This window comes from Corvus cornix, chromosome 1 (assembly GCF_000738735.6).
Source record: "Corvus cornix cornix isolate S_Up_H32 chromosome 1, ASM73873v5, whole genome shotgun sequence".
In the NCBI taxonomy this organism is placed as follows: Eukaryota; Metazoa; Chordata; class Aves; order Passeriformes; family Corvidae; genus Corvus; species Corvus cornix.
The window spans coordinates 113,827,167-113,842,526 of NC_046332.1; the positions used below are offsets into that span (position 1 = coordinate 113,827,167).

Consider the following 15,360-nt stretch of genomic DNA (forward strand, 5'->3'; position numbering starts at 1 on the left):
ACCTGGCTGACTGGTAGGGTTTGGATTTACACTGGGTGACTTCACGTGCTGATGTGCCCCAGGCTGGCTGTGGTGTACACCCCTAGTCCAAGTCAAACCCAAAGTAAAACCTGCTGTCTTTATCATTTTGGGGTGGCAGTTAAGCCATTATGGGTTATCTTGTCGAGGGTGTTGTGGTGGGGAGTAGCTTTCCAATAAAAGGATGGCTGAGCTGACAGGAGGCTCTTTAATCAATCTCCTTTCCAAATAACTATGGAAACAGCAGAAAATACCTGTGAGCAGGAGTCCAGTGACTATGGTTGCTGTTGTCACTGTTAAATAACAGATGTCACATTAGGCTGATGGCAAAGCATGAGAGGCAACTGGGATTTTACAATTTAGGTAAGAGCAGGGAGGGAAATTACCTCCAAAACAGTAAAGACTAACCACAATTTATCTGCTTATTTAAGTAACCTAAGTAATGAAATTGCTGTTACTGAGGCTTTAGAAAGCCTAATTTACTTTGATCTTTATTAAAGTGAATGAGTATTATCTGTTTCCTTGGTGGTTATTTGAGGGCACATGGTGTAAATGCAGCAGAATTTTTGTGGGACTGGCCAATGCTGTTGTATTTTGAAGCTGTCATCAGAGGCCAGTTAGGTAAGAAGGCAGTAAAACAGATTTCTGTACACAGCATTCCTGGGATTTTTTGTGAAACACCCTAAATGTTTCTGTAACACCTGGGTAGTTGGGAAAGGGCTGTTACTCCCAGTCTGTTTGGGCTGTTGTGCAAGATGCACATCAGTGAAGTCTCTCGGTGTGGTATCAGATGAGAAAAGATGGATGGCTCCTCTATTTTTAGGTCAGATCTTTGTTTCCTACTTCAGTCTTTTCTTTAGGAAAGAAACCTCACTGAGATTTCTCCTGTGCTGCCCTCAGAGCTGTTGGGTGTCAGACTGTCCTTTCTGGGACAGCGTGATTTAAAAGTCTGTGCCCTGTAGGTAACTGAGCAGAAGAAAATTCCTGAGGAGCATGCTGTGGGAAGCAGGCATTTTCCAGGAGCACAGAGAGGGCAGGGACAGTCACTCTATTCATACACCTTAGAATTAATCATGTGAAGCTACGTGTGGATAAACAAAACCTGTGCTGTGTGCTGACCCCTCAGAGGTTGTGGTGCTAAGCAGAGATGGCTGTGAGAGTTTTAAATGGGCAAACTACAGCTCAGTGCTCCAGAGCAGCAGGGCTCTCTGTCCCATACCCTGCGCTTTACAGCAAGGTTGAAGACCTCCAGGAGATGCTGTAATATTTTTTTCAGTGCAGCACAGGATTAGTTTCTTCTCAGCTGTTGCAAGCTGGCATAACGATCTGCTTATCTGATGACCTGATCTGCTCTCTTAGGGGAGTGCAGAGCAGTGAAGAATCTTTAAATCACCATCATGAGATAAAAACTGTTAATGAAACTTCTGGTTTTGTGGATAACAGCTGTGCCTTCCTAACTCTCAGAACAGCATGGCTTTCTCAGTGTTTAATTCTAGCTCTCCTTTAATGCATAATGGAGAAATTTAAGTAATTCTTTGCATGATCTGTTAAATTGTGTTGGTGGCAACAGAAACCATGTGTCTCTCTCTGACAAAGCTGATGTTTGATGGCTTTGGTGGTTTAGATATATACCAAATTAATTTTTGCCTCACCTTCTTCTGAGTTTTGAGAAGCCTGATTGATTGTTTCCTCATAGGGACAGACAACAGGGACATGTGCAATATCTGAAACACTCAGAGATGTCTTGAAGAACCTCTTCAGCTCAGCTTCTCCATCTGTAGTGTTGAGTGTGAGGCCTGCAGATACAAAGGAGGTTCAGGTAACTCTCATTCCTTCCAAAATCTTTTGGAGAAATGTCCTTCTGCTTAGTGCTTTTGTTATGTATTCATGACTCACGAATGAGTAAGTTTAACAGTGTTCAGTGACAAGAAACAACTGGGACACATGTTTAGAACAACATAGCCCGTGGCAGTGGAGGCTCTGTGGCCACACTTCCCGAGTGGCTCCTTGTTGGTGTTACAGCCCAGCTCTGCTTCCCTGTGTCAGTGTGACACAAGGATTTGGTGTTTGCATGTGCACAGTGCCCCTTGTCCTGGTTGTCTTTTGCAGAATGCACAGAACACGAGCCTTCTCCCTCAGGGCACAAGTCCTCCCAAACCTCCAAGGGCTCATGACCTCAAGCTGCTGGTGAGGAACATCGCGGTGAAGCTGAGTGATCTCCGTGCTGCAGGTAACACAGCCCAGGTGGTGCTGCTCCATTTCAGGCAGGGCTGGGGGTGGGTTTTTTTACTTTGCTTTCAGGTGAGATAATGTGGAAGTTCTGGGTTAACAGCCTACTCTCAAAAGGTTTAAGAAATTGCTGTATTCTGAGAAATAGACTTCATAAAGTCATAGAATCAGGGAGTTGTTTGGGTTGGAAGGGACTTTAAAGTTCATCTCATTCCACCCCCTGCCATGGGCAGGGACACCTTCCACTATCCCAGATTGCTCAAAGCCCCATCCAGCCTGGCCTTGGACACTGCCAAGGATGGGGCAGCCACAGCTTCTCTGGGTACCCTGTGCCAGTGCTGACTTAATGTATATTTTAGTTTATTTGAGTATTTAAACATCTTGTTCTTTTTGTACAGAAATCCATCATTGCTGAAAACAGATTGAAATGACCACATGTATAAAGTTGGCTGATTATTTTCTGGATTTTAGTCTTAATTTCTGAAAGTTCTCACTTTGGCTGTACCCAAGATGAGGGGCTCAAATCCAACTCTCCATTAGCTGCTGGCAATGACATTGGCTTGATTCAGTGTTACCTTATTTTTACAGGCATTTTTCTTTACATTTGAGTGATCTGCAGATTTATCTAAAACTCTCCTCCTGTATTAGAAACTCCTCAAAGGTGATCTTTGGTTGTCAGGGATATTTCCTCCTGATGAAGTACCTCTGCAGGTAAAGGAAGAAGGTTCCTCTTGCAAGTGGAGAATGAAGCCAAAAAAGAGGTCACTGCCTAGTGAAGTTCGTGTTGGGTTTGGAAAGCAGCACCAGGCCTGTCTTGCAAGTATTCAGACTTCTCCAAGTGCAGGCACGTCTCTGTCACTGATTGAGGCATGAGCAGGCACATTTCAGGTTCTGTCAGTGGAAATAAGATTGGAGGCTCTGTTATTTATGGCCACTAAACAATTCGGTAACAGTATTTTTAATGGAAGCTTGTGGCTGCTAAACTGGGCAAGGCACTAGTTTTGGATAAATACATCCTACTTGCTGTTCTCCTTTTTTCAGTTAGATGTAATAGGTTTCTGCCCTAGAGTCTTGCATAATGCTGCTTCACTCATCCTGGCTGGAAGTGATTCCCCTAAAAATCTCTGCAGAGCTTTTTTTTTTTAAAAAAACAAATTATTTTTAAAGCAGTTCTGGAACTCTGGGCTGTGAAATGTCCTATATAAATAAAACTATGCTGGCAACTGCAACCCTGTCTAGTGGAAAGTGTCTCAGCCCACGGCAGGGGATTTGGAATGAAATGATCTTTAAGGTCCCTTCCAACCCAAACCATTCTATGATTTGCTATTACTCTACAGTTTTATAGTGCAAACTAAACTTTCCAGAAGATTGGGTCTTTTTGCCTGCCTTTAAAAGTCATGAGATGAGATACCTTTATGTGCATATGGTGCATAGAACAGAAGATTCGCCTTCTGAGAACCTCTGCACCTTGCCTAAAAATGAGAAGAAGAAGAGACAATTCCTGTGCTCTGTTCTGGGAACACAGATGTTGGGAGGCAAAATCCCCATTTGCTATTCTAACAGGAGATGGAGGGATTTTTGCTATTTCTCCAGCAGCTCCTGGAGTATAAATATTTGGAAGTGAGCATGAGAAATAAAGCTTCATAATAGGCTTTAACTGGTACATTTGAAATCCAGTGGGAATCCTGCACAGCTGGAAAGGTGCTGGCTTCTGGATGTAACTTGCTGACTTTTAATTAATATTCCCTTCCCTTTTCCTGGCCTTCCCTTGCAATAATGAATTGCCCTGCTGGAATTCAGGCTCCATGAGGGTGTGCAGTATTGCAGGGTAACCTGCACAGGTACACAGGGGGCTGGGGAGGGGCAGCTTGTCTGATGAAACCATGGCTGACTGATGGATGCTGACAGGGTTTATAGGAGCTCGTGGCTCTCCTGTAGATATCTTAGTTCAGCTGGTGAACACCCAGTAGCAGAACTGGTCTCTGCTTATAGGCTGTGCCTGTTTTTATCTCCTTAGTTTATGTATGTAAACAAAGATCACCCTAGATTTTGTACTACGTGGTCCACAGGGAATCATTTAGGGCAAAAGTGATTTCTGCTGGTACGGAAGAAGTAGTTAATTGTTCACAGCAGGGTGTCCAGGGCAGAAAAACTGCAATACCCTGGTGGATACAGTCAGTGTGTGGCTCAGGTGTGGTTCCAGGCAGGGCTGTGCAGAGTCCCTGCCCTGGCAGGACCTGCCTGCAGAGACACATGGCTGGGTGAGCAGAAACCAGCCCAGGTTCATGAGCTCAGGCTCAGCCTGCTGTGAAAGCAGCTCAGCTACTTACTCTGGGGTCATCTTGGATCCCAAATAAGCTGTGTGTACACAGTCCTATGTCTCCTCTAATCACCTTGCCAGGCCCAGGCTGCCTCTCTGCCTGAGACAGGGCTGAGCCACGGCCCCAGAGCATCCCCAGAGGATAACTGAGAGCTGCTGATAGCAAATACAAACCCAGATTCTTCTGGAGTACTGGGGGCAGCATCTTTTGTTTGCTTTGCACACAGTCAGTACTGAGCTTTTCGTGGCTTTCCTTGATCCTTAGGAAGTCTGGGTCTGAATTACTTCTGATGCTGTGAAAGCCATATTAAAGAAACTGTTTTAAGAGGAACAGATCTGGCAAACAGTTTCCCCTTGGAGCAGCAGTATAACTACTCCTAATATGCCAATTTGCAATGCTATCAAATTCCAAGATCAAGGCAGAGATAAGTCTGCAGCAGTGCTTTAAAACTTGTTAAAAACCACAGTGCACAAACCATCGTGAATTAGCACTGCTGTCATCAGTCACTTGCCAGCAGGAAAAGCTTATTTTTGTGTCCAAATAAACTACTGTGACTGTGGCCAGGAGGAACTTAGAAAACTTCTGTCTTTTTAAAAACAGCTGAAAGCAGCTTTACTCCCTCCCTGCCTCACACCCACAACATCACCTGCTCACTGTTTCTTTGTCTCCCCATCTTTATGGATTGTTTTATGCCTGCACTTGGTTGCTTCATGGCAGGATTTAAGTTGGACTGTCACATTTCACAGTGTGTAGGACAGTTCATAAGACAACAGTGATGCAATATTGACCTTTGCCATGAACGTCCTCGGTGTGCAAACCAGGGGAAGGCATTTGTTCTCTGGGAGAGTGAGAAAGTGTCTGCAAAAGCCTGTTTAAAGGTGCACTGTGCAAGGAAAGGGGTTTCTTTTCAGAAAGTGGCCTCTTGGTGATGGAGCATGAATAACTAGATTTTTCTTGCCCTTACAGGCAGCACAGACCTTGTGTGTATAGTTCAGTTGAATGACCCTATGCAGAAGTTTTCCAGCTCTGTAGCCAAAAATGCTGCACATCCCTTTTGGAAGGAAGAGTTTATCTTGTAAGTAACTTGCCTACTGACAATACTTTTACACTAAAGCACCTTTTTTTTTACTTGAACTGCGTGAGAGAAGAATGGCATTTTGAAACAGGTCTGTTCTTGGTGTTTCTCTGTGTGGCCTCAGAGAAATCTGGAGCTGGTTGGAACTTCAGGATATCTAATTACCCTCTGCCTGAATATGAGATACAGGTCTCTAGATGTTCCATGGTAGATACATGATTCTAGTACATGACAGCAGTCTCAAGCATAATAAATCACCTCATGCTTTCCTACAGTGCCAAAAAAGAAGTGTTAGCAGGGTTTTGAAGTCACTTTACTGTGAAAACTGCATTGAAGGGAATCAAATGTGTCTCCATTCTCTCCCCTGAGTGGAAGAAGCAAATGTGCAAAAACAATTGACCATCTAAAAGGATGGTGGGTATAACTAAAAAGGAAGTATAAAACTTAACTAGATTTTCTTTCTCCTGTAGAACAAAAAAAGGGACTTTTGGGCAGCCTGCACGGTGTTCTGTGATTCACAGAGCTGCTGTAAATAAGGTCAAAAGTGAGCAGTTCTAAAACTGTTTTCATTTTCACTTTCTAACAGCAGAGCAATAATGGCTTCTGTGATGCATGAGTTTGGGAAGGGGGGGAGTCACTGATGAACTTTCTTTTCTGAAGTATCACAAAGCGCTTCAGCCAGTGGGTCTGTGATTCACTTCAGCCATCTGTTGGTGGAACAGCACCCCTGTTCAATGTTTCAGAGCAGACAAGTTCCCAGCAGTTTTGGACAGGAAGTTTGTAAGAATAATACCCTTTTCCAACTGAAAGGGCTGAGAGAGGGCAGGCAGGATGTGATTAACTTGACTGGAATTTGGTCTTGACACTAGGATTAGTGCTGGGGTTTCTACACTGCTTTTCAGAAGTGCATGAGGTAAGCTTGGGGGCTTTTACAAATAAATGGTTAGGATTTTGGCAGGGTTTTTTGAACTTCTTCAAGTTCACACACACACTCCTCTGCCCTTTCCTTTCTTCAGAGCCAAAAATATCCTCCACTGTGAACACCATTGTACTGACCACCATGTCAGGCTCTGCTTCAGCTTCATGGCAAAGCAGCAGTAGTACCATCAAGGTGCTCCTTTCCAACTTTTGGGGTGCAGGAAGAGTGGGAGTGTCAGGGAAAAACTTAAAATCTGCTGCATAGATGATATCCCACAGCATCTAATGGAGGTGGGATGTCTGCAGCCAGGATCACACCATCCTGAAACAGAGACATAGCAAAATGAAATACATGTTTGCATGCCCTCAGGGTTTTTGGCAGAACACCTGCTGAGAAGGTTATAAAATAAAGTTTTACTGGAGGGTTCCTCAGTAGGTACCCAGTTTGCTTCACTGTCTCTGTGAGACGAAAGGTTTTGTATCTGTTGTCTAGTCCATCTCAGGAAGCACCACATAGCAATTCTGAGAGTAGTTTGCCTGGGTTTGGTCCCACAGAAACTCGTTCTGGTTGGCTTGCAGCATCCTTGAGTCCTACTTTGGAAAAGTGATACTGACTCTTCTCCTTTAAAGCTGCAACTACTTTTGTTTTCCTTGCATCTGTCCTATTTTTGCAGGACACTTTCCTGCTTTGACAGGGATATTGATTGAACCTGTTCCAGCATCTTGACTTAAAAATTTGATCCTGCCAGGAGAAACAAAGCTTTTTAGTGTTGTGGTGTAGCAGTCAGACTAGGAACCATGTTCAGCTTGGAGGGCAGCGTTTGTCAGCTACTGGGGAGAAGAAAAGCCTCTGAAATTTAACAAATTGAACCTGTGCAACAGTGAGGGAGGCAACCAGGCCACGGTTTTCTGACTGTGATCTGTTTAGTCAGTCTTACCCACCTGCAAGGTGCAGTGTTTGGCTTGGAGAGGGCTGAGAAAAGCTGGGGAAAGGGGAAAACCTACGTGGGAAGGAAAATCTGCTTGGCCTGCAAAAACCTAACATGGTTTTATTTCCTTCACAGTGAACTAAGTGCCAAATCAAAAGCATTGCAACTGCAAATAGTAGAAGATGGAAAGTTGGATAGTAAGTATTAAGACTGAATTATTTTGCATGATCAGCGTGTGTGAGCTTTGCTGAGTGTTGATGTAAGTCCTCCTTTATTTCTGGATGGCCACAGAGGAACTCAGATCCATCAGTAGTCACAGATGGAAGGAGAATGCACTGATCAGGTGCCTCTGTCATGCACTGGGTTGAGGTTACAGAGAATCTTTGAGTTTCTTTCAATATTGTCAACACACTGAGTCTTCCAGGTGCTGATATCCTATACTTTGCAGCCTTCTAAGCATCTAACAGATCCACTGTGAACCTTTTTGGTTTCAAGTTAAGCTTTTGAGTTCTTTCTCTGGCTGAAGGGGAATCATGTGGGTTAATCTTAAATCTTTCCTTTTCAAGTCCCAGAGACTGCCTAACAGTTCAGGTATAAAAATCACAATCAGGTGTAAAACACTCCAGTTCTGATTATGTTGGATTAAATATAAAACATAGGGGCTCAAACATTTTTACAGCTCGATTCTGTTGGTTTGGAATTATTTTTAATAATCTAGATACACAAAGTTGTGCAATACCTTGCTTATGATCTGTGGTTATTGGAGGGGTTGGAAAGTCAAATGTAGGTGAAAGCTTTAAAAAATTCCTCTGATATGGATGCTCTTTTTTATTTTCAATAATAATGTGGGATTTATATGGAGTCAGGAAATTTGTATTGTTTCTTGCACAAAGTTTAGTCTTGACTGTACCTCAGCACCTTTAGTCTATCAAACACCAAGATTGTTCTACATCCTACTGAGAGTGTAACTTTCAGCCTGGTTTCCTGAAGAAAAAAGGTCCCAGTGGATTGCACTGCCAATTCTCTTCCTCCCCCTCTGCCCCTCCATACAAATTTAGCTGTTCTTCTCCCAAAAATTTAAATAAAAGACTCAGAATCACATTAGTAAGCAGAGAGCTGAGTTATGTGAATATAATGTAGATCCCTAGTTGTATAATACAGGTACATACAAGAGTTTATTATACCTGTTATGCCTGTTCAAATTATAAGTGTTTGAGAAAATTGTTTAATACAAATTCTCAGCACACGTTCTGTGGTAACCTGACCACAAAAGGCCAGTGAAGTGTAGGAATTCATTGTTTTTAAACATTCTACTTTTCACAGAGAACTAGAATTTCATCTCTGAAATGGTACAGTACCTTTGCTAACAGCTTGCTCCAGTCTAATGGAGCTGATAAAGTCAGAGGAGGAGCAAGAGAACTGCTGAAGTTCTGCTAAAGTTCAAATTAAACACTCTTGCTGTGATGCACCAGTTTACCAGGAATCCAGATCATCCTCTGAAATGAAAGATGCAGAAACTGGTTATGGAGATGGTCCAAGAACCTAATAGTTGTTTCCTTTTTTCCCTAAACATTCTGCATGTAAAGGGGAAAAATAATGGCCAGAAACAACAGTAAATAAGTAATATTTCATGGGTCCATTCTTTCCTGTTGCACAGTATTAGGCCAGGCTGAGGAACAGTTGTAAAATGGAAAGAAAGGTGTAAAATGTCATTTCTCTGCCCCGTGGTGTAGAACCAATTCTTGCAATTATCTGCCTGAATTTTCCTCCTCCCTTCCCATATTGTCTCCCTTACACATCCTGACAGCTTAGATGTAGGCTGACCTTGCTGATCTTATTCTTCCAGGTCCTTTTTCTGGGAAGGTGACTGTACCTCTAGACCTGTTCAGGAAACAGCCTTCTGGCCAGCACAGCTTTGCACTGCACAGCGAGGCCAGGGAGAGCAACTCGGAGCCAGGGCCCGGGCTGGGATCCATTAGTGCAGAGGTACTGCTGGGTTTGGGGTGGATGTTTTACTTCAGGAAGTGCTTGGGAATGCTCATCTCGTGCTTTGGACTTGTGGCTGAGTCAGAGCAGCCTGTTCTGCTTGCAGAATATTTGTGTCTTATCAAAAGAATTGACTCTTGAGTTTGGCTCAGCGAAAACCTTAAAGGAATATCAGCTAGAAAGCATGTCCTTCTTGCTTGACTGGGCTTCTGAGGTGGTGTTTTTCTGTCTCCTTAGTTCTCCTTTATAGAACCCAGTGAGCTGAAGGCACGGCAGGTCTCCTCTCCAGTGCTGGCCACCAAGATCGAAAAGGATCGCACTGTGATGCCCTGTGGGACCGTGGTCACCACTGTCACTGCTGTGAGAACCAAACCTCGTCTGGAAGGGAGATCATCCCCTCTGAGCACAGGTCAGCATGTCCAGATCTTCCTGTGTTCCCTCCCAGGCTTATCCATGGGCACTGGGAGAAGCACTGGGGAGTGGGATGTCAGGAAGGCGCTGTTTTCCAGAGTGCTCTGATGTGTTGGGGTGGGGTTCTTGTTCGTATTCTCCAGAATCAGGTTTTTAATTTTCATGAAAACTTGTTTCTTATAAGAGGAACAGTTAATGCTTCTTCTAATACGTGCTGTAAATTATTACCATGGTGTGATAATGCAGAAGGCCTGGATTTTGGTTACATCACTCTCAGAGGTTTGCTGATGACAGACCATCCTGTGCCTTCTAACCCTGATCCATATTACCATCTCTGGTGAAGGTTGGTGTTACCTGGTCACAAAATCCTTCTCAGCCTGTCCTCCAGGAGCAGATTTTCCAATTTTTCTTGGGAAAATTATAGAAGTAAAACCTGTGAACAATCTTGGTGTGAAGTCTCACAAATATCTGTGTTGTTTTAAGTTGTTAAAGCAAATCTTCTACTTAAGTGGGTGTTGTCTAACGTATTACAGTAGGAAATTTAAAAAACAATAAGTTCTTGCACTTCAATGGCCTTTTGGGGTCAGGCTTGCCACAGAACATGTGTTGTTGAGAATTTCTGTTAAACAATTTTCTCAAACACTTATGATTTGAACAGGCAGAACCGGTACAATAAATTCTTATTAATGTAATAAAAAATGTCTTGACCAGTTCAAGTAACCAAAAAATTTGGTCCTCAGATTCTCCTGTGAAAACTCCAGTTAAAGTAAAGGTGACTGAAAAGGATATCACTGTTGAAGCCCTCCACTCTCATGGTGCTCCAGTCAGCAAAACTTTGTCATCTTCAGATACAGGTAATAAAAATGTTTGAAGCTGCTAAGCAGAACATTTCTCTGTTCTGCACGTGGGATTAATGTGATCCTGTTAAAATAACAGCCAACCCATACAGCTGCTGCCTGTCAGCAGCACTGAGATGTTTATGTAACAAAGCACTGTGGTTTGGGGTATGGCAGCCTTGCAGTAAAAGTCTGGTTTTAATAGGCAATTTAAATTACTGGTTTTGAATAAATAACAATGAGCTGTGGTTTGGAGCAGGGAGGTGACTGCAGAAAAGCCAGAAGTAAGTCTTTACTCTTATTTTTGAATGAAAGATGCCTCCTTTCTTAAAGGCATGGGGGATGCTGCACTAAATTAAAACTCTGTGACATGTACCTCTAAGTCCCCTGTATCTGAAGAGAAGGCAGAGGCTGGACTGATGTAAGGAAGATTCAATCCTCTTCCTAGCCCTGCCACTGGGCTTTCTTGGGGTTGCTGTGCCCGTTTGTCCACCTTCCTAAGTCACCTGGATACAGCTGAAGTGCCTTCAGAGTGCCAGGTGACATTGACAATAACTTTTAATTATAAATTCACTTTGAATTGTATACGGACCTGATTTTGACTCTGGGGAATTTACCTTTTCAAGTTGCAGCTCTAAACCTTCAGCATGTTTTTCAGCCCTGTGTGTGGTCACCACTGAACCTTTCAGTAGCTCTGTGGGCAGCAGCAGTGACAGCTGTGACCCAGTGTGGCTGCCAGGGGCACCTGGGGTGGAGTTCAGTTTGCTGTGTACAGATCTGAGTGGGGATGGGACAATCTGGAGATGATCTGGACTGCTCCTGGCACAGTCTGGAGGTTTCTGAGAGACACAAATGTGTTGGCCAACAAATATGGGGAAGGGCAAGAAGCAGTAACCATGAATAGCTGTAAAAGCACTTGGATCTTTTCCTATCTGTAGGATAAGAAATATTCAGATACAATGAAGCAGTGTGGTATTACTACATCAATTTGGGAAATGTTAAGATAGTGCAAGACTTCTGAATTGACTCTCTTGAGTGTTTATGGTATTAAAGACACAAAACACTTACTGGAAAACTCATCTGGAGACAGCTTATTCCATATTGTTACAGACAATGTTCTTATTGGGAGTGCAGGGGGATTTCTGTGAAGTGTTTATTGCAGGAAGAATTACTCATTAGAACAAAAGCCAAATGAAAGAAATACAAAGAAGCTTTTGGTATGGCAGTAGGTCGGGTAAAAGTTACTACAAACATCATGGCAAAATAGCAGCAAGCACTCTGGAAATATGCTGTGTCTGTGCCATAGTTCTGAGTGATGACAACAACAAGAATTAATGCAGGGGCTGAGGAGATGGAAGAAGTCAAGGTTTGAGATGAGTGTGCAGACATGCACACCCCTTGTGCAAACGTACACCTAAATTCCAGGCCTCATCTTTTATTGCAGTAATGTCCCAGTCACAAAAGGCACTGCTCAATTTACTTAACACTGGTGCTATTTCTCCCTCTGTTCTTTTGTTGTTTTTAAAAGTCTTGCCAGAAAAGTCCACCTCAGGCAATTGAACAGGGGGATTTTTGTCTTGTTGACTTTCTTAGCCTTGTTTGTTCCTGAGCTTGATGAATTTGATCAGTGTGTATTTGCTGTGCCCAAAGCACCTGTGTCCTAGGTGCCAGAAAGGGCCATGCTTAAAAATAAACTTGTGTTTGTCACTAAAGAGCATTTTACACAGAAGAGTTTATATTCCTGTGCAGTGGTTGGAGAGGAAAAGGGGGTAGAATTGACAGGTTTTGGAGGCAGCCACTTTGCCTTCCCCATCCTATCACACTGTCGTAGCAAATCTGGAAATGCTGAGGGGGGATGTCTGGAAAAGGAGCCAAATAACAAAAAAACTACCTGAGGAAGTAGCATCATGTGCCAGCCTTGTGCCATGTTAGAACTACGGTTCTTCATGACTGTGGTAACTCATGATGTCCCCACTGTCACCACAGGACAGCAATGCACTGAAATAATGGCATGTTTTGTCCAGGCTTCCAGAACCTCCTTTGTTCTTGTGGAAAGGGGTTGTAAGTGCCACTTCAGTACCTTTCCTCCAAAAATGGGCGACAGGAGGGAAGGACAAGCCCTGATGGCCGGGTGGTGAATTGGAAGACGTTTGTGGTGTTTATGCCATTTCTGTGAATTTTAAGTCAAGGACAAACTCTGCCTGTCTCTGCTCTGTTTTTTCCTGTTCTTCCTTCTCCCCTCTGAAATAATCCTTTCTTCTCAGAGCTGCTGGTACTGAATGGCACCGACCCTGTGGCAGAAGCAGCCATTCGGCAGTTGAGCGAGTCTGCGAAGCAGAAGCTGAAGTCTCCTCGAAAGAAAAGCACCATTATCATATCAGGGGTGTCCAAGGTAGAGCAGAAAACAACACTTAGAGTTAATGCTTAGTTCTGTAAACTAAGCATGCTTCTTCTGTCTCTGCAGAATCCAGTTTTGTGTGCCAGGTTATTTCTGTAACTTGTTTCAAGTTAAGCCAAATCAGGGTGTTGGGTTCTGATTGTTAGATTTGACAGCCTCACTGAAATGCACAGTGTCCTTGGATAGGAGTGGTGTTAGGGATTTGGGAAAATCAGTTTAGGTGAGAAGAGAGGATAATCAGTCCTTCTGTGTGTTTCACCCATGTAGGAAAAATGCACAGAAAAAGTATGAAAGGTTTTTCTATTTATTTTTCAAAGCTGTTAAAACCCTTTGAAAAAACTCTGGTTCTCTGGTCGCTGTTCCAGAGGGTGGGCAAACAAGGAGACAAGATGAAATGCTCTGATGTTTATTTTCTTAAAAGGACCAAAAGATTCTCTCTGTATGCTGACACTTCATTACAGCAGCACATATAGGCAGTCCTGTTATTTGTAGTGGGGCCAGGGATAGGTGGAAGGCATTTACTTAATTCTTTTTTTCACTCCTTTGGCCTTTACAACATGATTAAAACTTTGCTAAATGCTCCTCTCCTTTAGTAGAGCTAAGGAAGCTTCAGGGGATTTGCTGATGGTCCTGAGCAATACAAGTGTAAAGAGTTAAAATAACTCCTGCAGGGAGGCTTGTTCTTCTCCAGGAGGATGACTTGTCAGTGTTGTCTCTTCTTTCCACTGGGCAGACCTCTTTATCTCAGGACAGTGAAGCTTCACTGATGATGGACTATGCTGCAGCCATGGACAGCTCCTGCAGGGAAGCAGATCCACCCACTGTGGAGGAAGCTGTTGCAAAAATCACCTCTGATGAAAAGCAGTCATTGGGTGCTTCAGAAAGAGTCCCTGACACCGACCCACAGCAAAGCACCCACGAGGCCTGGGGTTTGGAGAATGGCAGCCAGCAGTGGGACACCAGCACACTCTTAGACCAGACCTCTGAAGAAATATCTGGGAGCTCATTAAGTGTTTCAGAAACTGGGAGCATGAAAAAGTCTAAAGGTACGTCATCCTCACTTCCACTTCAGCAACTGCTTTCTCTACAGAATTGGCTGCAGTAGTTCATCCTTCTTATTGATTTTTTTGTCCTTCAAACTCCTTGTGATTGTGGTGTTGGTTGAAGCTGTTTCACTTGCAGGTCTGAGCCAGCTCAGGCTTTCTTACCCTCCCCTCCACGAGGAAACAGCTCATCCTTAGAAGCTGGCAGCTCACTATGCCCAACTCAGTTATTTAGGAGAGAAATAACTAGTCACATTATCAATTCCTCAAGGAAAATGGTGTTCCTGTAACCCAGGACTTGCCCTATATTAGCAGCCCCATTACCAAGGTGAAAAATGCAGGGATCCTCAGTTGCTTTCCAATACATTCCTCCTCCTCCTTCACATCTCTGAGCACAAGGCTCCCCTGCCCTCACTAAAGTGTGTTCAGGAAGCACCACAGCTGAAGCAGAAACTGCCTGGTGAACAGATTCTCCCATCATTTGCTAAAGAAAAATAAATAAAAGGTAATTTAATAAGTAAATAAGGCATCAGATCATTTTTCTTAGGTAGTTACACACCTGAATAGCTGCAGTTTGAAAATGTCTTAGGGTTCTTTGTGTTCACTTGATAAATCCAGTAACCTCTGAGCAGTGGTTTGTGGCTGTGTGGTAAACTCAGGGGCTATTAGCAAGTCTTACAAAGGGGCCAGTACAGTGGACTGTGCCCCAAACAGGCACACAGGTTCCACCTTAAAGTTGCAGAAATACTGTGTTTTTCACCCATATCCACCTCTCTTTTGCTTTATTATTTTCTGTCATTTCCTCATCCAGAGATCCTGAAAATGGCTCACTACAAAACCTCCCTATTTTACTGGATTATCACCCCCCCACACACAGGGCAGACACTGGAGCTCTTTGTCAGGACCCTCCGTTAGAGCATCGAGTTCTCTGGCCTTCCCACAGCTGTGCTGCTCCACATCAGAGATCAGGAGGGTACTGCAACAATCCCTGCCACACACATGCTCAGGCACTGGAAAGTCTTGGGTGTGTTTGGGGTGAGGGGAGTGGGTTAGTTGTCAAGGGATTTGTCTCATTTTGGAGCCTGGAGAGGTTTAGGAAGCTGCATGCGAAACTGCGAAACCTCCGGACTGTTTTCAACGTGTTATTCTAAAACAAGCAAGTGGAAGTTTGTATGTGAGTTGTTGTCTAGTTTTGG

The 15,360-nt window shown here is 43.6% G+C and overlaps 1 protein-coding gene across 2 annotated transcripts in view; it reads left to right on the forward strand.

Moving 5' to 3' along the window:
- C2CD2 (C2 calcium dependent domain containing 2) overlaps positions 1 to 15,360 on the forward strand; it is a 31,965-nt gene that overhangs the window by 12,844 nt on the left and 3,761 nt on the right. For both annotated transcript variants that reach the window (XM_039553159.1, XM_039553155.1), the window contains exons 5-13: positions 1,715 to 1,837; positions 2,128 to 2,248; positions 5,535 to 5,643; positions 7,626 to 7,687; positions 9,337 to 9,476; positions 9,714 to 9,885; positions 10,628 to 10,741; positions 12,988 to 13,115; positions 13,855 to 14,167. In XM_039553159.1, coding sequence (XP_039409093.1) covers positions 1,715 to 1,837; positions 2,128 to 2,248; positions 5,535 to 5,643; positions 7,626 to 7,687; positions 9,337 to 9,476; positions 9,714 to 9,885; positions 10,628 to 10,741; positions 12,988 to 13,115; positions 13,855 to 14,167 — 1,282 coding nt within the window. The remainder of the gene's footprint in view (positions 1 to 1,714; positions 1,838 to 2,127; positions 2,249 to 5,534; positions 5,644 to 7,625; positions 7,688 to 9,336; positions 9,477 to 9,713; positions 9,886 to 10,627; positions 10,742 to 12,987; positions 13,116 to 13,854; positions 14,168 to 15,360) is intronic.